The sequence below is a fragment of the Pteronotus mesoamericanus genome, unplaced genomic scaffold (assembly GCF_021234165.1).
Source record: "Pteronotus mesoamericanus isolate MK-2021 breed Mesoamerican mustached bat unplaced genomic scaffold, CSHL_Meso_final contig_347, whole genome shotgun sequence".
Lineage (NCBI taxonomy): Eukaryota > Metazoa > Chordata > Mammalia > Chiroptera > Mormoopidae > Pteronotus > Pteronotus mesoamericanus.
The window spans coordinates 19,807,211-19,831,964 of NW_026555137.1; the positions used below are offsets into that span (position 1 = coordinate 19,807,211).

At 43.9% G+C, this 24,754-nt stretch overlaps 1 protein-coding gene and 1 non-coding gene across 2 annotated transcripts; both read right to left on the reverse strand.

Annotated features, from left to right (window-relative positions):
• Positions 1–4,021: 4,021 nt before the first annotated feature.
• On the reverse strand, positions 4,022–21,025 carry TOMM20 (translocase of outer mitochondrial membrane 20). Its single transcript, XM_054576762.1, has 5 exons — positions 20,705–21,025; positions 15,540–15,586; positions 13,602–13,683; positions 8,096–8,238; positions 4,022–6,601 (listed from the first exon to the last, which is right to left on the reverse strand). The coding sequence occupies exons 1-5, from the start codon at positions 20,823–20,825 to the stop codon at positions 6,557–6,559; spliced, it is 438 nt and encodes a 145-aa protein (XP_054432737.1). The 5' UTR covers positions 20,826–21,025; the 3' UTR covers positions 4,022–6,556.
• On the reverse strand, positions 20,151–20,285 carry LOC129073103 (small nucleolar RNA SNORA14). The gene has a single exon (XR_008529412.1). It is a non-coding gene; the product is annotated as a small nucleolar RNA SNORA14 (small nucleolar RNA).
• Positions 21,026–24,754: the final 3,729 nt, after the last annotated feature.

The window sequence follows — 24,754 nt, forward strand, 5'->3', positions numbered from 1 at the left end:
CGCTCTGGGAGGGCAACACTGATCATCTCACCCTGAGGGTGGCATCAGGGAGACCCTGGGCCATTAGCACAGGCACCGCGTGTGCAAAGGTCGCGAGGCGGGAGGTGCACTGGAGTGTCTAACATAAGCGAGGACCCTCCGGCGCCCCACAGCCTGATGGTCTCCAGGAATGGGCCACGGTCCTGACCCGGTCAAGCATGCTGGCTACCCACTCGTCCGTGGCCACCCTGAACGGGCCGCGCCTGCTCCCCTGGGTAAGCTCCATGAGCTGCCGTGCTGGAGGGGACACTTTCTTGTGTCTTTCCCTGCCCCCTGTGCATGAACAGAGGAATGAGGTGGGAGAGGGAATACGGATTGTAGAGCCATGGTGCCACACTAGGGAGGGGCATGTTCCAGAACAACCCCTCAGGCAGCAGCATGGATCACAGAGGAAGACCAGAGAGGCGCACTGAGGCCAGAGAGAAGTGGGCTGGACTTGAGACCGGGGACAGGCAAGTAGCAGGCTCGGGAGCAGCAGGCTCGCTTCCATATGCGTCACTTGAGGTGCCTGTGGACATACCCACCCGGGCTCAGGAGGGGTCCTCAGGTGCACATACCACTGGAGCCAGAGAGAAGAAATCACCCAGGAAGCATGGAGAAGCGAGGGAGAATTTCTAGACACAAGGGGTCTGGGAGGGTCAGACTCTAGCAGAGGCACCGCCCCCTGCCCTGAGGCCCACCTCCCGTGGCCCCGCCTCCTGCCTCACCCAGGCCTGCAGGTCTCCACCTGGTCGGTCCGCCTCAGGCTCTGCTCACCCCTCCAGCCTGTGGCGGGAGCCAAGAAGCTATACCAAGTGCTCACAAAGCACGAACTCTATGTCACTCGGTGACTTGGGAGGAGGCGAAGATTTTTTTATGTTAGACGCTGCAAAATTACAAAGAACAAAAACCTTCGTTTTATAAAAAGATGACAAGATTTCAGGGACATTGTGTGCTTTCATGCCTCCTCAGGCTCTGCATTCTCACAAGAAATAAAGCAGCCTTCCTACCTGCAACCTGAATTACACAGCGGCCATTCTCTGCGCTCATTATGTCTCACCTTTGGTGACAAGTATCCCGGTTCTTTAAAAAACCAAAAACCAGCCCTCCTATTAAATACAGTACGAGTTACCCTCCCTAATTCAAATCCTGAGTCTTACAGTCAACTCAGTTTTGACAAAGGAGCCAAGAACATGCAATGTGGAATAAATGGTGCCGGGGAGACTGGCTCTCAGCACTCACACATGAAAAATTGGACCCTACCTTGCATCCATATGTGAGTATCAACTCCAAATGGATTAAAGACTTAAACAGAAGACCTGAAACTGTTCAACTCCTAGAAGAAAACAAAGGCGAAACATTTTCTGACATGCCTTGGCAATGAAGTTTTGTATTTGACACCAACAGCAAAAATAAACTGGGACTAAGTCAAATTAAAACCTCTGCAGCAGCAAAGGAAACCATCAATAAAATGAAAAGACAACCTACAGGAGAAAATAGTTGCAAACATGTATCTGACAGGGGGTTAATATCCAAAAAATGTAAGAAACTCATACAACTGGATAGCAAAAACATAACCCAATTTTAAAATGGGCAAATGACCTGCATACATTTTTCCCGAGACATACAGATGGCCAGCATGCGTATGAAAAGGTGCTCAACGTCAGTAATCATCAGGGAAATGAAATCAAAACCACAAGCAAAGCAAATCAAAACCACACCACCACCTCACACCTGCCAGAATGGTTGGTATCAAAAAGTCAAAAGCTGGCGAGGACATGGAGAAAAGGGAACGCTCCCGCCCTGTGGCATGAGTGTCGGTCGGTGCTGCCAGCATGGAAAACAGTATGGAGGTCCCTCGAAAAGTTAAAAACAGAACTGCCTGCCTTGTGACCCCGCGATCCCACTTCTGGGTGTACGTCTGGAGGATGAAAGCCCCGTCTCGGAGGCATCTGCACTGCGGGCGAACACACACACAACCGGGATTTGCACACGCAAGGGCACAGCTGGCCTTAAAAACGGAGGCACCTCCACAGCCAACGTGAATGAACCTGTAGGACGTGTTAAGTGAAATAAGCCAGACAGAAAGGCAAATACCGCATCTCACATGCTGAACCTAAAAGAATCAAATTCACAGAAAGAGTAGAATGGTGGTTACCAAGAGCTGGAGGCGGAGGACACGAGGAGACGGCGGTCAAAGGGCACGGGCTTCCAGGTGTGCGCACGTTACGGTGGTCTCACGTAGGGCACAGGGGCCGCGGTTCATGATGCATTTATTGCACACTCGAGATCTGTAGATCCCAAGTATTCCCACCCCACACACCAAGAAGGTAACTCGAGGTGATAGGTGTTAATCAGCTTGAAGGTGGTAATCATTTCACAATGCATATGTACATCAAAACATCACCTGAGCATCTTAAACACACGTAATTTTTATTAGTGAATCGTACCTCCATAAAGCTGGGTGGGGGCCCTGGATCTTCCCTGGGCAGGTTTCTCAGGCTGGGCCACACCTCCTGGAGCTCAGCCACGTTCTTGCCTCGTCTGCGTGGGCCTAGAGCTGCCCGTGCCCAGAGCCACTCTTCTTCCCAGTGGGGCTCTGTACTTGCTGCTGGAGTCCTGCTTACGAGTGGGAACTGCAGTGGAAGCTGTTGAAACCACTGCACGCTCTCTAGGAATGGGATATTGAAACAACCAGTTTTAAAGAGAAATCATTCTCTGCTAGGACCACAATGTTGTCCTCAGATGGGGAACAGGGTGAGCACTCTCTCTGGGGACTGCTCTTGTGTGTTGCTCTGAGTAAACTGAGACAAGCTCTGGTGTGAGACCTTCACAGGTGCCCCCTACCAGGGAGCAAACCTAGGCAGCTCAGTTCAGTCCGTCCACTCCCATGCGCAGGGCTGCACGGCCCCTGATCCCAGTGCCGGGGGTCCAGTTCTCCCTGAACTTGCACACGTGCCGGCACCTGACACAGGGAGACACTGTTCACCACCAGGTGCCAGGACAAGCTCCAGTGGAACCGCAGCCTCTTCTCCATTTCTCTCCCTCCAGCCCCCAACCCCTAGCTTAGTTGTTAGCATATCAAAGTATTTGACACCCTTATCACTATCACTGGAAATTAAATAGGATTTAGAGCCCTCACTATGCCTCCCGGGCTGTTTGCAGAACACAGCTGTAGCCTTTAAAAGGCAGAAGGAAAAAAATATATATATATCCACACGGACAAAAAGTGTTCTAGAAACCCTGTACCTAAAAGGGGAAAAATCCATTTGATTTGCCCCAAAACACAAAAGTGCAATAAAAATTTTAAAAACTCACTATTAAATACTTAGGGAAAGTGATTCCTGCGTAAGCAACGTCATGCCTCGCTGGCGGCTACCTCGGGAGCAGCTTTCCTCAAGTGCATTTAAATGGACTGGCCTCCCTTGACCATCAAGCCTGAGGGTCATGTCTTCGTGCTCAGATCGCGCCCAGGCGAGTGCCGGCTGTTCCCGCGGGCCGACTTTCCCATCACCGCCTTTTCAGAGCGCTGAAGCACGTACACTGTGACCGCGACACAGCTGGCACTGACAGGGACGTCCTGCCACATTTTCCACATCACTGCTGAGCGTCACTGTCTGCGTCACATTCACGGCGTAACCCCAGACCAGCAGCACCATCAAACCCTGGGACGCTGACAGGCGAGCTGAAGGGCCCCGCTGCTCCTGGCCCAGGCTGAGCACCCAGCAGCCTGCTTCTGCCGGCCCTCCAGGTGCTTCTGGCCCACGCTGCCCTTGGAAAGCCACCCCGACATCGAGTGCTCGCCTGCCTGACATTCAAGCCAGGGTTCTGAGCCTGAATCTGTCAACCCCCTGAGTCAAAGGCAAATGCGCACATTCCTGGGGAGAAACTGCACAGCTGTCAACATCCTCAAAGGGATGCTGTAACCTAGACGCACTTAGGTACCACGACTTTGAGTCGCCCAATTCAGAATTCACTTCTGCAAATAAACACCAAGCCAATATTTTCTCCAAGCCCTTTAATAGTCACTTAAACAGTTGAGGCACAAGCAATGATAAAACTGCATTTATGTTACTAGAAAGAAAATTTTGTATGATACCTGCATGATATACCAATTATCTCATAATCTCTTCTGCAATAACATTTCATTAACACACTGTGGTCCACAGATTGATTCAACAGGGTCAGAAAGGCCAATCGATGGCCTGCTTGCCTACTATGCACACTGTACTAAATTTTACATGTTAAGTGTGAACAAAAGTCCTAGTTACCTGTTAATAGAACAGCACTGCTACCACTAGGTAAGCCTGTATAAATGCTCTTTCCCTTTAAGTATAAATCACGGAACCAAACAATAGATCTCTGCCCCAAAAGGCATGCCAATATGCACTTACTATTTCCATTTCCAAAGATTTTAAGTGTGCCACACGAGCGCGTGGGAACACTCGAGCGGTTACCTCCCTGCTCCCATCCGGGGCTGAGCACCGTTTGGCCAGCAACAGCATGACTGCCTGGTTCCAGGAAACTGTTTGGCAATCAGGTGCCAGGGGGTAATTTTTTTCTTTTAACCTAACACAGCTGGCTTTCAGAAGTGGTACCTATTTTTAAAGCACCAGAGCTTTAAATGAGAAAATGCACTTGGCTGAGTCAGCTCTACAATGAAGACACCACCGCCTCCTCAGCAAGCCCTGCATCAAAAAACGCGTCTTTGCCTGAACGCGGGGCGTTCCCACTCTCCGGGGCCCAGTCTTCACACCCTCCCAAACCCAAGGAGCGCCCCTGCCCTCCCGCCAGCCAGTCCCCAAGGTTTCCGGGCCTGCTCTCTCGCTCCCCGCGCCCCCCAACCTGTGTTCCCTCTGGCCCCACGCGCATTCTTCTCTTCTCTTGGGTGGCCACTGTTCTGAACACTCTTGTTCGGGCGGGTGCAGGATAGAAGGCTGTTTCCACTCGCTGACCAATGACCACTATCCTGCTGCGGATTAGGGAATCCTATTAGTAAAAGTGACTAACCAGCATGTGTGTACTGGTCACCCCAAAAAGCATGCTAGCTGTAATCAAAAAAGTACTGTTTACAGGTTCAGGATCACAAGTCTGCTAAGTACCTGGGGAAGAGTCATTAAATGTGTGAGTCACCTAGTCCTAATTGTATAGATGAGAATAACCGAAGTTCAGGGATGCAGCAGGACTTGTCCAAGGCTGGGGTGGCTCTCCAAAGACAGACACTAAAACCACACCCCAAACTCTGTGCACTACACCACAGCCCCCGCAAAGCCCAAGCTCTCTCCAGAGGTCGTCAGAACAGCAGCAGAGATGCTATTCAGTCCAACAGCCCATTATTCGCGCCAAAGACCCCTATCCTCAGGTCTGATGGTGAATCTGTGATTGCAGATAATGTCACTATCTTGCGAAGAAGAGGTTCCATTACCTCCGGTCTTTGCCACTTCTCCAGCCACAGGCTATACCTTATTCTTGTCATGTAACAAGACAGATGAATCAGGTTAAAGGATTACAGAGTTGCATTAAGATAAAAGCAAAGAAATATTTTTACAAGCATTATCATCTCAGTTACCTTAAAGTTTAAGTTTCAGATTAATTTACAAGAATAGGGACAGAACCACATGATTCCAGTGAAAAACAACACATTGTTAATACCTTAAAAAAATATCTTTGGAAATACTAAGCCAGGCAAGCATGCAAAATTTAGAAATAAAAAAATGCAAGGCCTGATTGCCCCTCAGAAGGAGGATGGATTTCCTGACGCTGGAACTCAACCAAATGACTTGGGAGCTGAAAGGGACGCTTCTCCGAATCAGCAGACCAACTCCCTCACCCCCTGAGTGAGGAAAGAGGGCAGGCCTCAGTCACTGGAGAAGCTCAACAGCCACATCAGGGGCACGCACAGATCTAGATCCCAGTGCTATCTGCAACTACACGCATCTAGAACACCAGGAGATAAACATCCAGAGCACAGCAAGCCACTGACTTGAACAAAGCGTTCCCAGACTGATCGCAGGGTTGCGAAGGTGTTAACGCAGCACAGCGGCACTTCTCACATATGTAAGAGATCAAATGCAAAGCAATGATAGCAAAGATTTCAATACCCAATTTTGATAAACACAATCATGTTTCCATCCAATTTTCTCATGTGCGGCAAAATGTGCTAGTTTAAAAAAAACGTGCATTCTTCAGCCTTCCCCTACTTTTCTTTTTTTTGCCTTTCAAAACTGAGCGCTGGATATTTCTGATGTACACAGTATATGTACAATTACACATTTTAGGAATGAACAAAATCCATGATATTTCAGTAACTCATAGTGTATTTATAAAATGAAAAGCTCTCTATCAAAATACACTCTTCACTGGGAAAAATAAATAAAAGACAAATGAGATCTACACAAAGTAAAAATTAACTTTGGTAGATTTAGTGTAGGACAGTCCATACCAAGTACAGTGCCCTTATTCCCCCAGAGCTGCTCATCTTCCAAAATAAGATTTTAAAAACATTTTTAATTGAGATTGTTATGCTGACATTTGTTTCTCATTCCACATCATCTTCGGCCAAGCTCTGGGCACTTACAATTCTCTGAAAGAAGAAAAAAAATGTTTAACTCTTACAAACTATTAAGGATTTAATCAGGTTTCTAAGCTCAACAAAAAATGCCCTTTGTTAAAAGAAAAAAGAAACGCCTTTTGTATTCAAAGAAGTAAATCTTGCTAAAGTTTGCCCATTCTGAGACTTATTCCAACATTAAATACTTTATACATTATCATCTAAGAAAGTAAAGACCATACTGTCAGTCTCATTTCAAAATTCAAATGATTAAAGGAGGCATATACCATTTTATTGCGCTACATGTTAGCCAATTACATAACTGAAACGAAAATGAATTCAAATCTCTTTTTATTCCTACGTAAACTAAAAATACTGATGAGTGCTAAGAATACTGATCATTCCATGCTCCAAATATTTCCCTTTTTGTCCTGGATATGTTCCAAATCATTATATGAAGAAAGAACACAGTATTCTCAAATTAGTACTTTGAAAACATTTCCAGATAACATGAGACAAGTTAGCTGAGTAAAAAAGGTCATCTTCATAGAGAGGAGTTAAGGCTTCATCCTAAATTCATCCACATTCCAAGACATCACATCACCCTCAGGTCAATTTTCCGCAAGCTCTAGACTATGCTGCTTTTCAAAGTGCAAATAAGTTAAATAAAGGGTTCTGATACAGGCTGGGAGCCATACCAGTTAAGACAAACAGGACTAAGACCGAGTCCTTGGTTTTTCAACCCTTTGCCGTAATTAAACTCTGGGATCTGTCTTTTCTTTCGTCCCTTTTCAATTTAGTGGAGTAAAAATCATTCTGAAAAATTACCCAGTCATTTCAATAATTTTTAATCACACCAAATGTGGAAATTAAAACATCTAACAGATAATGCCCTTCCAACAAGTAGAGTCACTTGGGCTCCTTGGAAAGGATTAAAAACGAACAGCATGCCCTTTACTAAACTCTTAAGTCGTGAGTCAGTGTACACAAAGGGCATGACATTTTGCCCTATTCAGTAGGGATGTGGGGATGCAGTCAAATAATTCTGAACTCAAAGCCCACGCTGGCAGAAGCGAGGCATGGGGGCCTTCAGGCAAGGGGGTCAGAAGAGGCCCAGGGCCCCTCAGGACCTCACTGCCAGGCTCCGCCGTCCTGACCCCTCCGTCACGCCACAGGCCTGGATGCTCGGTCACACAGGGAGGGGGCAGAGCACTTGTTCCAGAAAGGAGTTGAGACTGGCCTAAATTTTGGGATTTGAACACTACAGCCTGGGGCTTAACTCTAAGAGATACACTTCCTGATCCAAGTCTCTGCGCACAACCTACTGGATCTTATTCTCAGTCATTTAGATGTTTTTCCATTAGGGAAGAAAAGTCCAAACTCAATTATCTATCTCCAGTACTATTTTCATTATATGGATGAGTTTCATGATTCCACCATTTCACCAGGCTCATTTTAAAACGCTAATGTCCCTACACATTTAATTCTCAGATTCTACTTCTATTCCATAACATCTCAAATCCTTACCTGACTAATTGTTGGGAGCTTAGTCAGAAGCATCTGGAACACCGGCGGCGGCAGAGTTTGCTGCAACACTTGCAGTAACTGCTGGGGCTGGCCACACACCGCGATTGCGTTGGTCAGGTGGTCTACACCCTTCTCATATTCACCTGGAAGAGTTACATGGAAATAACACATGACCTGGAAAGCCTCGGCCTTTGTCAAGGATTCAACCCTCAAGTCTTCACTGTATCTCTAAGTGATACCAACCAAAAACATCATGCAAGTAAAAATCTGGAAACAATCGACAATACATTCATATGACTGAACATTATGAATCCATTAACAAAGAGGAGTCAGATTATACGCACTGATATGAAGTTTCTCCAATACACATACAGAAGGGGGAAAATTAAGGGGCAGGAACGTCCACATATATTCCTATTTATATAGTCAGAATATTTCTGAAAGGTTACATAAGAAATTGCTAACAATGGAACAGCACCCTTCTACGAGAACGACAACAGGAAGATTGGGGACTGAGGCAGAAAGAGAGCCAACTTCATTTTAAACTAATCCCTTGTATTATATCACTACATGCAAGTTCAAAAAAATTTTTTAAGTGATGCTATAAGCAAAAAGAATTGGCAGGAAGAAGTAGGTAAAAAAACAGTGATTATCTTGGAGTAGTAGATTTTACTTTCTTTTTATTTACCTACAAATTTCCTGCAATAGTTGTACTACTCTGAAAAAAAAAATTGAAAATTTGCATGAATTGAAGGAAAAAAAAAGTATATCAGGTTTATAGTTTTTGAAGGTTTGCCTAACTAAGTACCTACTTAGGTGGCCCTTGTCCTCAGTTAATTCCATTTGAAATCAAACTCCAAAGATTGTCCCAAATTCTCAGAGCAAATGAGTTTTGCACTATTATATTTGGTTTCAAATTAAGTATTCTACAAAGAACTTTTCTACACAGAGAATCCTTTTAATGTACCTTATTAAAAATCCTCTATTAGAAATCATTTTTATTAAGACTTTTAAAGCAGTTCAAGGTTCATGATAAAAATAAAAAGAAACTACAGAGATTTCTTTAACAAACAAACAAACAAACAAAAACACCGCCGCCGCCACGCCCCCCCCGCCCCCCTCCCCCGCCCCAGCTTTGGTGGACTGAGTGCCTGCAGGTGAAGCAAAAGGTTGCCAATTCGATTCCGGTCAGGGCCTGTGCCTGGGTTGCAGACAGGTCCCCAGATAGGGGCATGCGAGAGGCAACCAACCAGTTTCTCTAACACATTGATGTCTCTCTCTCCCCCTCTCTTCCCCTATCTCTAAAAATAAATAAAACCTTTAAAAAAATTTTTAAAACCAGAACTCAGCTAAGGAACACTGAAAATAAAATTAGAACTTGGGTCGTCTGCACGGGCTTACACGGCCATCAAGGGACTCAGCAATGGCTCCACTGACTCGAAAATTAAGGTGCCACTTGGCCAGGGAGCACTCATGTCAGCCTCTGAATTTGCAGACAACGAGGGGGCTGCGTGGTTTCCTGGGGGTGATAACTAAGCGGTGACAGTATAATTAGACATCGTGATGAGCACGAAGGACAAAATTTACTTGAAAATTTGTTTGCATGAACTGATATACCACATTCCATATCTTTAGACGCAGATATGAAACGGCAATAGCTACTGGAGTGGTAGGTGTGGAACACAGGGGACTTCAAAACACTGCAAAGGTTGCGAACAACCACAGCAACTCAGTGTAGGTGAAACCATTTCCTCTCTGCACTTGCAACTTGAGCCCAGTCACACATCCTAAGATGAGATCAGTTCATGGAATACACTGAGGGAAGATGCTGGGATGAAGGAGAACTTGTCAAGCAATAACTTTACTGTCCAAATTGCTTATGCTTCTACCTGGCTTCCTTTGATACTGATCTTTAATCTAATTCTCACCATCTGAGTCTTCTACCTCTGATTGGCTTGGTAGTTTTCACAAAAAGCAAGCAAGCTTGGCAGCTGAGTTAAGTAATTCTCTGGGTGTGCTGGGCTGAAATGTAGAACTGAACTTGGAAAAAAGACCAACTGTTCCCTGTCCCTCCTTAACTTGCCCCATCACCCTGGGTCACTGTCCTTGACTTCGATCTAACAGCTCAAATCAGAGAGGAAGATGGCAGCAGTGCATGAATCTCTGCGACGATCCAAATATAAGTAATAGGGAGTATGCTGTATTCTAATACCTTCATACTAGTTAATTTAAAATAATGTTTGTATTTTGGGGGGGTTAGAAGAAAATTTTGATAGTATAGACATCTTTATGGCATGAAGAACATTTACATAAACTGGAATATTACAATTCTTAAACACAGATATCAATCATTACACATGCAGAATTTTCTTTTCAGATATTAAAGTAATTAGAACTGCCCTGACTGGTGTGGCTCAATTCGTTGGGCATCATCCCGCAAAGAGAAAGGTTGCCAGTTCAATATTGGGTCAGGGCAGATGCCTGGGTTGTGGATTCAGTCCCCAGTTGGGACACATGCAAGAAGCAACTGATAGATATTTCTCTCTCAATCACACTGTTTCTCACCCTTTCTCCCTCCCTTCCCCTCTCTCTAAAATTAATAAAACCTTTTTTTGAAGTAACAAATTTTTTAAAGTAATATATTGTCTATATCTATTATGATACAGTGATGAGAGTAAGAAAAACTTTGTTTTAAAAAATTCCTCACCCCCAGACATGCTTAGAGAGGGGAAGGGAGGGAGAAAGAGAGGGAGAGAAACATCAGTGTGAGAGAGACATCTACAAGTTGCCCCCTGTACGTATCCAGACTGGGGACTGAACCCATGACCCTTCAGTATATGGGACATGCCCATAAATGTCCAACCAACTGAGCCACACTGGCCAAGGCAAAACTTTACACTTTTTAAGTTAATGATAGCAACTACTTTAAAGCTACTTTTGAGGTAAGAGTCAATTTGACACTAAAAATACTTATAAATACATTTAAGACTAAATTACTGAATTATAGTTCACATTTTTCAATTCAATCATTTCAATTTCATAATAGAAATTTTTTTACCTGTTGTGCAATGACTATATTCTCTAAACTACTAAAAATGGTCCCATTTGTAAAGTTTACTCATTATCTTCTCTATATCAAGTGAACATTAAAACTCACTCCAAATGTATTATGAACAATGATAACCCACGAGAAACATCCATTTCTAGAGCCAGCCTTAAAGAGCATAACCCTCACATTATTAAATGCCTAACAGCCCCTCTAGAGATACAGTCACGCGCTGCCTAACGAGGGCATGCATTCTGAGAAGGATGTCATTCTGCAGCTTCGTCACCCGAGTGCACTTCACACCCACACACCTAGATGGTGCGGCCCACTACACACCTCCTGTGCTACAAGCCTGTGCAGCAGGCTACTGTACTGAGTACTGTAGGCAACTGTAACACAGTGCTAAGAGTGGTGTTTGTGTATCTAAAAATAGAAAGGTATTGGAACGTCATACAACTGGCAGCACAGCAGGTTTTGTAGGGGGAAAACAAAAGCTTAATTACATGTACACCGCCTGCGTGCCTGAGAGATCCAGCAAAGCTGAGAGCCTCACTCAGCTGGCTGAAGCCGCCTCCTTAAATGCCCTCTTCAGCAGAAGATGAAAGATGATGGGGCGGAGGAGTCAGTTATGGGAGGTGACCAGGAAAAGCACAGTAAACAAGGTAAGATTATTACAGACTTCAGTTGTCGTCTCCTGCATGGATGAGTCTCCAGAGATAATGGCACCCCCCTCTTCCCAACACTGGGAGAGAGGCCCCCTGACAAAGGGAGCTTCCTTACAAATAGAAATGTTTTTCACAAGGGGCAACTTGGTTTTCAGAGCTTCTCCCACGCCAGTGCTTCTTAAAATTACCCAGCCTAAAATAATCCTTATGCCGAAGAGACGATCTGGGGTGACAAATCCTGTTCCCTACAGTTTACACCAGGCATGACAACAAACCCGTAAGTAATGCCTTGCTGAAAAATTCCTGTTGCCTAGCGACAGCTACAAAGTTCCCAGGCAACAGGAATTTTTCAGCTCATTTATAATCTTATGGGATCAGTGTTACATATGTAGTCCATCCTTGACCAAAATGTCTTTATATGACAAGTAAGACTATTTATTTACTTATTTTTAGAGAGTGGGGAAGAAAGGAAGGCAGAGAAACATCGACTTGAGAGATAACATCAATTGGTTGCCTCTCGCACACCCCCAGCTGGGGGCCTGGCCCACAACCCAGGCGTGTGCTCTGATCAGGAATCAAACTGGCAACTCTTGGGTTGGCAGGCCAGTGCCCAACCCCCTGAGCCACACCTGCCGGGGCACAAGGCTGTATTTAGCAGAAGTTAGAATAACTTTTTAAGAAAGAGCTGTACTGAAAGGGCCCTCACACCAAAACCAGACCCTGGGAGTTTCTCCTAGTGTTTAGTGTCTGAGGTCACAGCAGGCCTCCTTCACAGCGCCCCGGGGACCACCACACCAGGCTGGACCAGACGGGTCCCAGGGCTGACCCAGGCCGGGGAGCCAACAAACAAGTCCAGCTGACCCCGCGGCAGCCAGAACCCAAACCCGCTGCGGTGGGGCCTTTGTGAGCAGACCCCGCCCTCACGGGCGGTGCTCAGAAGCAAGGATGCAGGCGCCCAGGTCTCGGGCAGCCAACCAGCCCACCTGGGATTCCTTTCTGCTTTCTCTCGCCTACCCCATCCCTGCCCCAGGTGGCTTGGTTCGGAGACTGTCCACTCAAGACTCCCGAGTTAGAATACACAAATATGGATGGTCTCTCCTTCCCCTTCCCTCTAAATTCACTTCTAGTCTTAATTCGGGGAGCCTGACCTGAGCCTCGTCTCCCACCTTGCTCGGCTGCCTGACAGATAAGCCTTATTCTCTGTAGAAGGCCTGTTGCCTCAGAACAATGTTTTCTCTGTGTGCAACGGGCAAGAGAACCACCAAGTTTGGTAACTACACTACACCGATAAAAACCCCTCATCACCATAAGCTTACATCAGTGTGAAGAATTCTACCTAGTTTTCTAGTCTTTTAATAGCTATTAAAGAAAATTACATCAGCCCCATAGCGAGACCTGTGCTAAAAAGCCCATGATACCAAACCTAGATTTACTATCTGATCTAACTGCATTTCCAACTTCTCCCAGAAACATAATCTTAATGAACCAGTCTGGAATTTTCTGGTCAAGAACCAGTCAAATACTCTGTTATATAGGCCCCATGATAAAAATCCTTCCTTTCTCTTCCCCTCAAGAAAAAAATGTCCCCAGTTAATCCTTTCTTTTCTTTCACTAATAGCTCCCATGCCCCACCTTGCTTCCCATAAAAATAGTCCATTTTGTACAACCCCTTGGAAAGAGCGCCCTTCTAGTTGCGGGATGGGATGCTGCCCTCTTCATAAATTGCTTAATAAAGCCACGTAGATATCAAATTTATTTGGCTGAATTTTGGTGTTTTTTCCCCCATGACTATTACCTTGGGCTAGTAACTCTTCACCAAGCTGTATTTCTTCAAGGAAGAATTTCTGAACAGCTTCAGCATCTTTCAGGTCAGGTAACTGTTTGGAAATAGAATATCAATAACTGATAACAAAATTATGTCAGGGGACATAACCAATACACAGAAAATCGTATCACTAAAAATAAAACCAAAAACTGAAATTTACTCTTCAACAGCACTCAAGGATTAGTTTAGTATCTATACTGAAATAAATGTAAGAAAAAAATACTGATTGATCAAACTGGCATTTGAACAGTTCTTAGAAAGCTATGAGTAAAACCTAAAGTAAAAAAGGAATACAAATACATCTACCATAAAATATACACACTGCCATTTTTTGTACCATCATTATCACAGATTTTTATGTAGCTGTAATCAATATATTCTTTTTTTCTAACATTATTTTGTATAGATTTTACATGCATCTAAAAGATTAGTTATTTTTAAATGGCAATAGAGTATATAACTGAAGAATATATAATTGCATAATCATTTGTTGGGCATTTGAGGTACTTTTAATTTTTTGCTATTACAATTATAAGCAGCTTTATTTAAATAAGTTTGCATTTCTGTCTTTTTGTTTTACAGTTTGTTACATATTACCAGACCGATTACAGAAATACTTAATACCACCAGCCATTTGGCTTGTCTTTTTAAAAATGTAAACTTACTATTAAAAACCCTAAAAATGTAAATTTTACTTAAAACCCAAGAGTTCTACTAATATAAGTTTTTGGTTCTTGGATTATATTATATATATTCACACACTCCTATTATCCAACATGGGTGGAAAAATATTTAATTTCTGAAAGTGAAGGCCTCTCTCACTAACTACCGCAACATACAGCAAGAATTTGATCACACCTGAATTCTAAATATATACACTGATAGACATCTTTAATATATTTATTTCCTATACCCTTAAAATGACTACTAGAACCGTAATGAACACATTTCAAAAAGGTATTTTGGACACAACAGAACAAATAAGTGGTTGTCTCCCAGTTATTACTTCACTATTATCACATCCAGGCAGTTTGCTGAACTGATTACCATTGTTTCAAAATAACAAAATGTAACATTTATCCATTTATTTTTTTCCTTGCCTCAACTTGCTTCAAAAAGAACCACTCCTGATCCAGTAGTCCAAGTCCTGGGAATCCAGACAATGGAACTAATTTCAATAAAAAGGAAAGCTACATTCACGGTGATTAACATTTACTTACTTAATTTACTTACACATGTCACAGAACATTTTTTTATCAAGCAGATAAACCTATGTAGTCATTTAAAATAATCATGAACACAGGATCTATGAAAAGAAAAAAATGAATAAAAAGATTTATATCTACATTTTCATATTACAACTAGGTGAAAAAATGTCAAGTGATGAGATTCTGGATCAGTGGGTGTGAATAATCTCATGTAACTTCTGAAGTGAACTGCACGTGGTTCTTCTAAAGAAAAGAAAAAGTATTAAATGTTTTATTTTATTATTTTGAAGCAGCTGAGTGAGGTTTGAGCCTTCTGGTTTAAATGTCTTCTGGAGACTACCATCTTATTGCCCCTTAAAGGTATCTGCAGCTACGGCCAAAAACAGTGGGAGGGAGGGAAATGAAGGCCCGGATGGATAATCTACAACTAAACTCACTAACTCTTCCTAAAAACAGCAAATTATCTTTTAAAATAAAACATCAAGCTATCTTTCTCAAAATATATACCTGAAGTAGAGTTTTAAATAATTATTTCTATGAAGTATATATTTACAGGGTGAGCAAAGTAGGTTTTACAGTTGTTCATGTGGAAAATACAATAATAAATAACATGAGAATAAACTATTTTACCCACTCACAACTGTAAACCTCCTTTGGCCCACCCCTGTACAATTTAAACAAAAAACAGATCAGGTATTACCTTGGAAAGGCCAGCTCTCTCCTTGGCAAGCTTTTGTTTCTTTCTTCCTGTAAGAAATGAAATATTTTCATTTTATCATTAGCAAAAGGAGAATCAAAGTAAGTCCAGATGCTGTGGTAGTCATTCGATCTCTTTCCAAACATTTCTGACTCTCGGGCCCTCAGGCCTCCTTGTGATCAATTTGTCAGGGTCATATGACTAGCTCTGGTCAAGGAGCTTTGGGCAACAGGTCGCCTCTGCGCAGAGGCTTTCCTTCACCCCGGCACCAGGATCAGCCATTTACGAGACGGAGACAGCTCTAACAGCCAGGCCTCCTCAGTAAGTTACTAGCAGAGCAAGCCCTCCCTCCCAACCGACCCAGGACATGAAACCCGAGCAAGAAATTAAGTCTCCACTGTTAGGAGTTTCATCATCAAAATATAACAGATTCTATTTACTGAATGTTGAACACTGACTGGCATTCTTAAATGGGGGAGGGGGGGAATCAGCATTTGAGAAAGCTTTTTTTTAAAATTTATTGAATTTTTTTTTTTTGAGAGAGAGGAAAGGAGAATCATTCACTTGCTGTTCCACTTATTTATACATTCCTATATGTTTCCTAATGAGGGATCAAACCAGCAACCTTGACAGTATCGGGATGATGCTCTAACCAACTGATCTACCCAACCAGAGTGAGAAAGTTTTTGAAAGAAAGATGGAAAGGTAGGTGGGTGGGTGGATGGAAGGAAGCGGGGGCAGGAAGGGAGGGAGGAATAGCTATGGCTGGGTGTGGATCAATGGACTGACTACCGGCTGAGAACTGAAAGGTCGCTGGGTTCAATTCCCAGTCAGGGCACATGCCTGGGTTGCAGGCTGGGTCCCCAGGAGGGGGCATGTGAGAGGCAACCACACATTGCTATTTCTCTCACTCTCTTTCTCCCTCCCTTCCCGTTTCTCTAAAGATAATTAAAAAAAAAAAAAAAAAAAAACAAACCCGAAAGAAATGTAGTGTTTATGCATTTGACAAAACCGCTAAATTTCTAATTCAACTACTGCTGGCTAATTGAGGAAAAACAAACCCCTGCCTATAGTCTCTAAGGTGTTTTTATTTTTTTTAGGGAGGGGGTCTTGTTTTGCTATGAAACAGCAACATTACATCTCAGGAGTAAGAGATGTTTATAATCTTAATAGTCTCTTAGTCAACCCTGAAAACCAAATGACAGAGCACTAACAGTATTTAAACTGCCAGTTAACTGTACACCTCACATGAAGCTCCTGGCACAGAGGACGCACAAGCCTTGTTCATGTGCCAGCTCTTCCACTCAGTGGCAGTGGCACCTTGGGCAAGTCACAGAAACCTGGTCGTACTAAAACTGGTCTAAGAACAGTACCTGTGTTAGTGCTATGAGGATAAAATGAGTTAATGTGTGTAAAGTGTTTTTTAACAGTGCCTGGTTTATAACATGCCATACAAGCATTTGTTATTGATAGAGTTCAATACTAATTCCTCAGCTGAAAATTACCAGTGACATGGAGAATAACCACGTGGCATTGCTAAGAGAGGTATGGCTCCAGTACTTATTACTTGGATGCCCTCAGGCAAATACATCTCTGCTTTCCAAAGACAAGCCTCCCTTAACTTTACCACTGGGACAAACAAAGCCATAAAAAAACAAGCAAACGTCCTCCACAAATCCCAGTCCCAATGCATGAAGGAAGAGGCAGTGTGACCAGTCTGCGTCTTATTTTACTATGGTCAGGGAGCCTTCCTTTCTTACCTAACCTTGCAAACCGGCTTTAACCACACCAGCATCTCTGGCTGACCCTCGCCCCCGTAAAAGTGTTACTATTATAAGGTTTAATACAATTTTTACAGTTTCAACAGAAAATACAGGCTGAAGTTGATACTGCACATTGATTTGAAGGCTTCCTATTTTTCCTAGGTGTTCATCCCTGAGCAGCTACCTGTGGGGAAGAGAGCATGTAGCGCATTCTGCCCCCGACTTGCTGAAGAGCCTTCTCTGGCCCTCTTCAGGCAGAACACAATGAGCGAGCGACGCCAGGCTGCGCGAAGCCGCGGCTGGCGCTGCGAGCAGAGCGCCAAGGCTGGAAGAGCGGTGGAGGCTGCCAGGAAGACCAGGAGCAGCGAGTCGTTAAGGTATAAGCGGCTTGGTGAGTTTTAGATACTACATGCCAGGACACTATTCTAAATGATATTAATTAGCTTATTTAATCCTCACAGTAACATGAAAACCTGTGCTATTATCACCCCCACTTTAGAGATGAGAACACTGACCGAGGTCACAGCTGGTAAGAGGTGCCTTGGCTGCTCAGACTGAGGCAGCTGCGTTTCACAGCACGTGTACTCCCACGTCACCCTGCGCTGCCTTTAAACGCTGCGAAAGTGAAGACGTTCTCATCAAAGTAAAAGGCACCTTAGAAATGAACATGGCAAGTTCATGGAATAAACACAGAAATACCAAAGCTAGAATGTATGTAAAATGATAAAACTGGAAACAAAACCCTGTAGAGAGAAACAGTTTCCATTACTATCCACTTTTTTAACTGCTCTGTTAAGGGGCAGACAGGAGTGTGCTGTTGTTGCTGAATGTTGGATACAATTACCAACTTTAAAGATTGCTCAATTGCTTTAAATTTCTAGCAGTAAGATTACAATTCTGGCTTTAGTTTCATAAAACAACTTGTTACATTAACTTATTTCAGAATATAGTATCTCTATGATAAAGGCAGAGAGGATAACAGATTGGCAAACCAATCAGCAAAATCAGGCCTTGACTCAGTATTGACTATAAGTCCCAAGTGCTACTGTGTAAACCTAACAATTAAAACCTTCTGCTTTGGATTGAGCACCAGCCTGGAAGCCTGCAAACCAAAAGGTCGCTGGTAGATTTGCCCTCAGGGCACACGCCTGGGTTGCAGGCCAGATCCCCAGTTTGGGGCATGCGAGAGGCAGCCAATAGATAGTATCTCTCACCCACTGATGTTTCTCTCTACCTCTCTCCTTCCTTTCCCCTCTCTAAAAATAATCTTTAAAAAATAAAATAAAAAATACACAAAAAATCTAAGCTTACAAAAGTCCCAAATCTAAGCCATTCTAGTAGCATTCATTTAAATAAGATTACTTAATATATTTTAAAATGATGAATCACTTTATACAGTATTGTATAAGTAAAAACACACCTGTAGTTAGCTTTATAATTTGGAAGTCAATTTCCACTTATTAATGATTAATTGAGTTAATAGAAATTATGCTGTAACAGGCCTCATAACCTGCTCTTGCTAATGAAAGACAAAAAACCTACATAAATTAGAACCCTGGTCTAATTTTTAAACTTAAGCCTATTTCCCTTAAAGAGAGAGAGAGAGAGGTTAACAACCCAAAATGACCCATCTGAGAAACCCTGGAGATGCAACTATTCTATTACAAGTTAGACTAGAAAAAACTCAAAATTAACTAAACTGAATTTAATTACACAAATGCAAGACACCCTCAAATTCTTAAAAATCAGCCAATCATACAATTATCTTTAATCATATTACAAAACTATTCTGAGTTGAAGTTTTAATTGCTTAAGAAAATATCAAATAAATTATATTCATAATCAGTCTTCAGCATTCATCAATTACAATGTGCCAGAGACTGTACTGAACTCCACCTTTATTATACCATTTCACAAAAGTGAAACTAAAACTTTGAAGTAGGTTGCCCAAGGTTACTCAGCTAGTAATTCAAACCTGACTACTTAAATCATTAGGTTACTGCTCAAGTGAGAAAGTGAATTAATGAATTAAAGATGGGAAAGGAATTTTGAAAAAGATTTCTTAATTTGTCTAAAATCAGTTTTTATTTCTTCAACCAAAAATTAAGTTTCCGCAAGGTTTCCGACAGTAAAGGTCGCAGTGTTTCCAAAAGAGAAAGGTTAATCCATTCTTTGCAGAAATACACATCTGCCACTACTTTTGAAACTCTAGGAAATTGATCAAAATTCCAATAGTTACACTTAGGGCCAGCATTAATGGAAGGACCTGCCCTATGTCAGGAAGGGCGGTGAACACTTCAAATATCTTACTTCATCTTCACAAAACCAACCAGAGCTAGGAGCAGTACCTGACCTGACAAACCAAAACAACAACAACAAAACCAACAACTCAAGAAATCCTAGGATTACGCTGCTAACCTGTGACTAATCTAGGCCTGGAAACTCAGTGTCAAATCCAAAAAAGCATTCTTTCCATTAGTATACCTAACCTTAAATTAAATAAATAATTTCTATGCCTCTGCCCTCCTGAAATATAAGAGAGTGGGAATGTGCGGTCACACTGTGGACGGGATGCGGTCGGCGTTGGCCAACGGGGTAGTCACTAGCCACACGTGGCTGCGGAACACATGGAGTTTAAAGAAACAGTAAGAAATAGGACAACCACTTCTTTGTACTTCCTGGACTTCAATAACTTACATATCAAATTTAACTCCAGAAACTAAGTAAGTTACAAAACATTTCTTATTCCAAGAAATTTGCTCCTCTATTGTTGCAAGGGACCGTGCCTCCGAAATTCAAAGATTACAATGGTTTTGGTGACACGTTTCCCTCTCGTAAAAACCCTCTTAAAAGATGTCGCAGGTATGAAATAAGACTGAGCCACAGGAGAAGCGCAGCCCTTTGGACTCCCCTGCCATTTCTTTAGCATTCACTCGTATCTTGGAAGCATTTAGAGCGAAGCTACCAAGAGGGTTTAAGAATGCAATGACCATACCGCGTCGTCTTTTGAGTTTAGTCTCACGCAGAAATTCGTAAAATATAAAAAACACGGCTTTCCACTTAAGAATAGATTTTAAAAAGTGAACGCAAAAAGAAACCCGAGATCCCCAAAACACACGCCCTAAATTTTAATACAAACAGGAGTGCTTTTATACGACAAAAATGGGAAAAACGAAACGAGAAAATCGTTCCCGTTCCACCAAAATGGAGGGATCATGCAGAGAACAGAGAAGCCCTGGGGTCGCGCGACTGCGCCGACACCTCTTTCCTGCTGGTGGCTCGCCGCCCCAGGCCCGTAACACCACGCGGCCGCCCGCCGCCCCGGGCGCACCCGGCAGCGAGGCGGCACAGGTGGAGCGGCGGCCATGGCGAGAGACAGTAGGCTCCGGACGGGGGTCCACTCACGTTCTCGCAGCCTGTTCTTGAAGTTGGGGTCACTCCGTCTCTTGCGGTCGAAATAAATGCAGTACCCGATGAAGAGGGCCCCGCACACGCCGGCGGCGATGGCGCTGTTCCGGCCTACCATCTTTTCTCGACCGCAGAGAGGGGTCGGCGGCCGATGAGGTCCGGGGAGAAGCCGTTGGCCACGAACCCTCAGAGCGGACGGCGCCGCTCAAACTGGCGCCCGCCGCGAAGGAAAGGGTAAGGCCGAGCGCGCCATTTCCGGCCCCATCACCCGAGGCCCCCAGGCCGTCCGCAGCAGTGCCTGGTCCGAGGCCCCCGGACCGTCCGCGGCAGTGCCTGGGCGGAGGCGCCCGCGCAGCTTCTGCGTCTGCGCGGGGAGCGTAGGCGGTGCGTCTGAGACGCCTGGAGCGGTGCGCGGATGTGCGCCGCAGGTTGCGAGTGGTCGTGCACGTACGCACGGCTGGAGCTGGCGGAGGCGGAAGGTTGCTGACGTCAAATGCTTCACATTCTCTTGTCAAGCGCAGGCAGCCTGCGACTTATTTCAAGTTCAGTCACAACCCGTGGTGCAACAAGCACCGAGGTCTAGTTACTCATTTTCAAAGAATGTTACAATACAGTATCAGGAGTGGAAGAAAATGAAATGGAGCATTGCTAGAAAACTATAACCGGTAAAAGAGATTGAAGGAAAAAAGAAAACGTGAGTTGTTTTATAGCCACAGGAAACATACGTGGGTTAAATTTTAAGAGAGGCTCTGGCCAAGTGGCTCAGTTGTTAGAGCATCTTCCTGATACACCAAGGTCGCGGGTTTGACCTTTGGTCAGGGCACATGCAAGAAGCAACCCGTGAACGCATGAGCGAGTAGAACAAGTCCCTCGCTCTAAAAATCAATAAACAAAATTTTTAAAAGATTTTAAAGACAAAACCTTGGGCAGAAAGCAGGCGGCAGGCAAGCTGGGCCAGTCACCTGAAGCTCTGAGCGCGGAGTGATAGCAAGGTCGCTGTTTGTTAAGCCTGCAGACACCTTATTTTCTTCAATCTGGCCTTCGATTTTGATTTTTCTTTCCTCGTTGACTCAAACTGGTCTTATCTAGCAATCAATAAGGCCTCAGGACAATGAGGTTCTGCTCAGCATCCAGTAGTCTTAGAAACGCGGTGCTGGGTCTGTTCGCTATTGAGACACAGTTTTCACTCAACCTAAACGTAGTATGTCGACCTCAGTTGTTTTAGCTCCGAGCCCAGGGAAGCAGAACTTTCCCACAGAACAAAACGTCGCGAAGCTGGACGGCGCAAGGCGACCTGAGGACCCGGCGCAGCGACCAAGTACGCCCCACCCTAGGACCAACCCGTCAGGGGAGACCGGACCCCATTCTATCATTAGGGCCCCAGGAGGAATGATTTCTCCCTGTGTAATCAGTCCGTCCCCCGGAAGCTACTGGGAGTCAGGTCTGAGTAGGAGCTACCCGTGACTCTAGGCACGGTGCCCTTTTCTTAATAATCCTTACTTTTGTGACTTCAAACTCCGGCAACATACTTTCGGTGGCCCTGGCTTATAGTTACGGCCAAGGAGCTGGCTCAGAGGCTAGCGGACCATGTGGATACGGGGCTGGGACTTTGATCCGGGTGATATCAGCCCTACCTCTGGGAGTAGAGGGGGCCAGAGATTGAGTTCAACTTTGGATCCTACACAGTGAAACCGGAATAAAAGCTGGGCACAGAGCCGGTGAGCTCCTGGGGGTGCATCGGTGTGCCACGTGCTAGGACGAGGAGGTGTCCTGACCCCACGAGGAGGGGGCTATGGAGACTTCGCATTTGGGACTCTCCCGGAGATCTATCTCCCTGTGCAGCTTTCTCTTTGGTGGGTTTTGATTTGCATCCTTTTGTTATAATAAAACCAATCATAACTACAGGATATTCCTGAGTTGTGAGTCCTTATAGTAAATTGTTGAACGTGGGGTTAGTAAGAATCCCCAATTTAGTACCTAGCTGCTTGGAAGAATGGCCTGAAGGATCCCTCCCCCACCCCCACCCCCACACAATTTTTGACTGGTGTCTGGGGACTGTTCTGTAGGGACTGTGCCCTTAACCTATGAAGTTTGGCCTAACCCTGGGTAGTTGGTGTCAGAAGTTACTTCAATAGTACTACGGAAACATTATACTGGAGGCCGTAACCTGGGGCCTGGCAAGGGCCTTCAGCTTAAATGACAATGAAGCCAAGACCCCAGGGAAGACTGGAAATTGTACCAAAGATACATGTGCATTGCCTGGACTGGGGTGAGGTAAGATATGGTGCGTATGTACCAAAGCAAATTATTGAGACCAGAGGACTGCACATTCTTATACCATGCACATAACTACTCTTAATCTTTCCATCCCAGAAAGCTGTCAGTGAACCTCAGCAGACAGAGGTGTGTCTGGAGCCTCAGGCACACTGGAATGTAAAAGGTTTGTCCAAGGCTACACAGGTGATATGATGCTGAGAACTTGACCCTCTTGAAAATCTGAGATCACTTGGGCCCTAAATTATGACTACTCTTCTCTGTCCCCATGCTGCGCATAGTAAATACAACACAAATGCTGAGGTCACTATGAGGTCCAAGAGACCAGGTGACATGCTGTAAAACGCAGACAGAGCAGCATCAGCACCTTCGAAGCCCTTAACCACTTTACATTTCACAACAGTATCCCTTGTAAGAATCCTGCAACAGAAACAGTCTGGAAGTCCCCTAGGCACTTGTTTATGAGTGGAATCATTCATGGGTTGTGGAATGAACGTAGTGGATCATTACCAGTGTTTTTAAAAAAAATACCAGACACCAACACGTGTAGTAAGGACCAGTCCTGTCATATGAAACTTCCGTGTCAGTTAAATACATCAATGGTGTGTATACTGGTCACAATGTAAAATTAAAGCTATTGCAGATCATAGTCAAAAAAGCGTGAAACTGCTGACCTCGACCAAGGCCCTTATTTCACCAATCAAGGTATTTAGATAAAGAGGCTTGTCCATGGTCATGCACAGCCCTCTGGGTTAAGAATCAGGTGTCCTTATACCCCAGTCCAGGGCTCTTTACATGATAACCTAAGAAACCAAAAGAAGCACTCTATGTTAAGGACACTAAAATTATATGAATTTATATCTACTATATGGACTAATAACTATATACTATAAATAAAATATACCCAGTAAAATTATATATCTATAGAGAGTCTGTGTAGTCTATAAATAATGCATCTTTATATAAAATTGAATTGGAAATGTATGCAAAAATTCTCAAGAATCAAGTAATGAGTATATACTTAACCCTACTTATGAAATACAAGGTTGTCAGCATCAGAGAGGATTCAACCCTTCGATACAGGAAAATGGGAGTTGTTTTCTACAGAACCACGTTGTAAAACCTTATGAAGTTTTCCTTGTGCTATACCCACAAGACAGGATTGTCAAAATAATCAGTAACAACTGTCTCCCAGTCCCCTTATCCACATAAGGAATACGATGTGTGCATCACAGATTCTGCCCACCTCCGATCAGCCCCCAGGAGCGCCCGTCTATTCCCACCCCTCCCTAATGGATACAGACTCAGCTTGGTAAGATTTGTGTGCAGGGACACCGGCTGTGTCACCAAGTCTCAAGGGAATGCAATGGTATTCTTGTCCCTTGTTGAACTTTCATACACTGTGACTTAATCCCCATTTGTACCAATGTTTCCTTTAAAAATGATTTTTTGAAAGATTGTTTCATTCTATGGGCAACATGAACTGAAGAATCACAAGGTTTCCTGGGAGAATATTTTTCAAATTAAAAAATAAAGTAGAAACCTGCTTATTGCCAATTTGCCAAGGGCTTCAATAACCAGTCTCATCACTGGTTAACAAGAAATTAGAGCAACATTTCACATAGTTTGGTATTCTTGTTACTTATTATTAGGTTGATGAAATAAAATACCCTAGAACCCCAGCTTTTGTCATAAGAGGAAGGGAAAGGAAGAAAAACGAGTGGCTATTATATAATAGCCCTCGAACCTATGTTCTTAGGGATTGTGATTAGA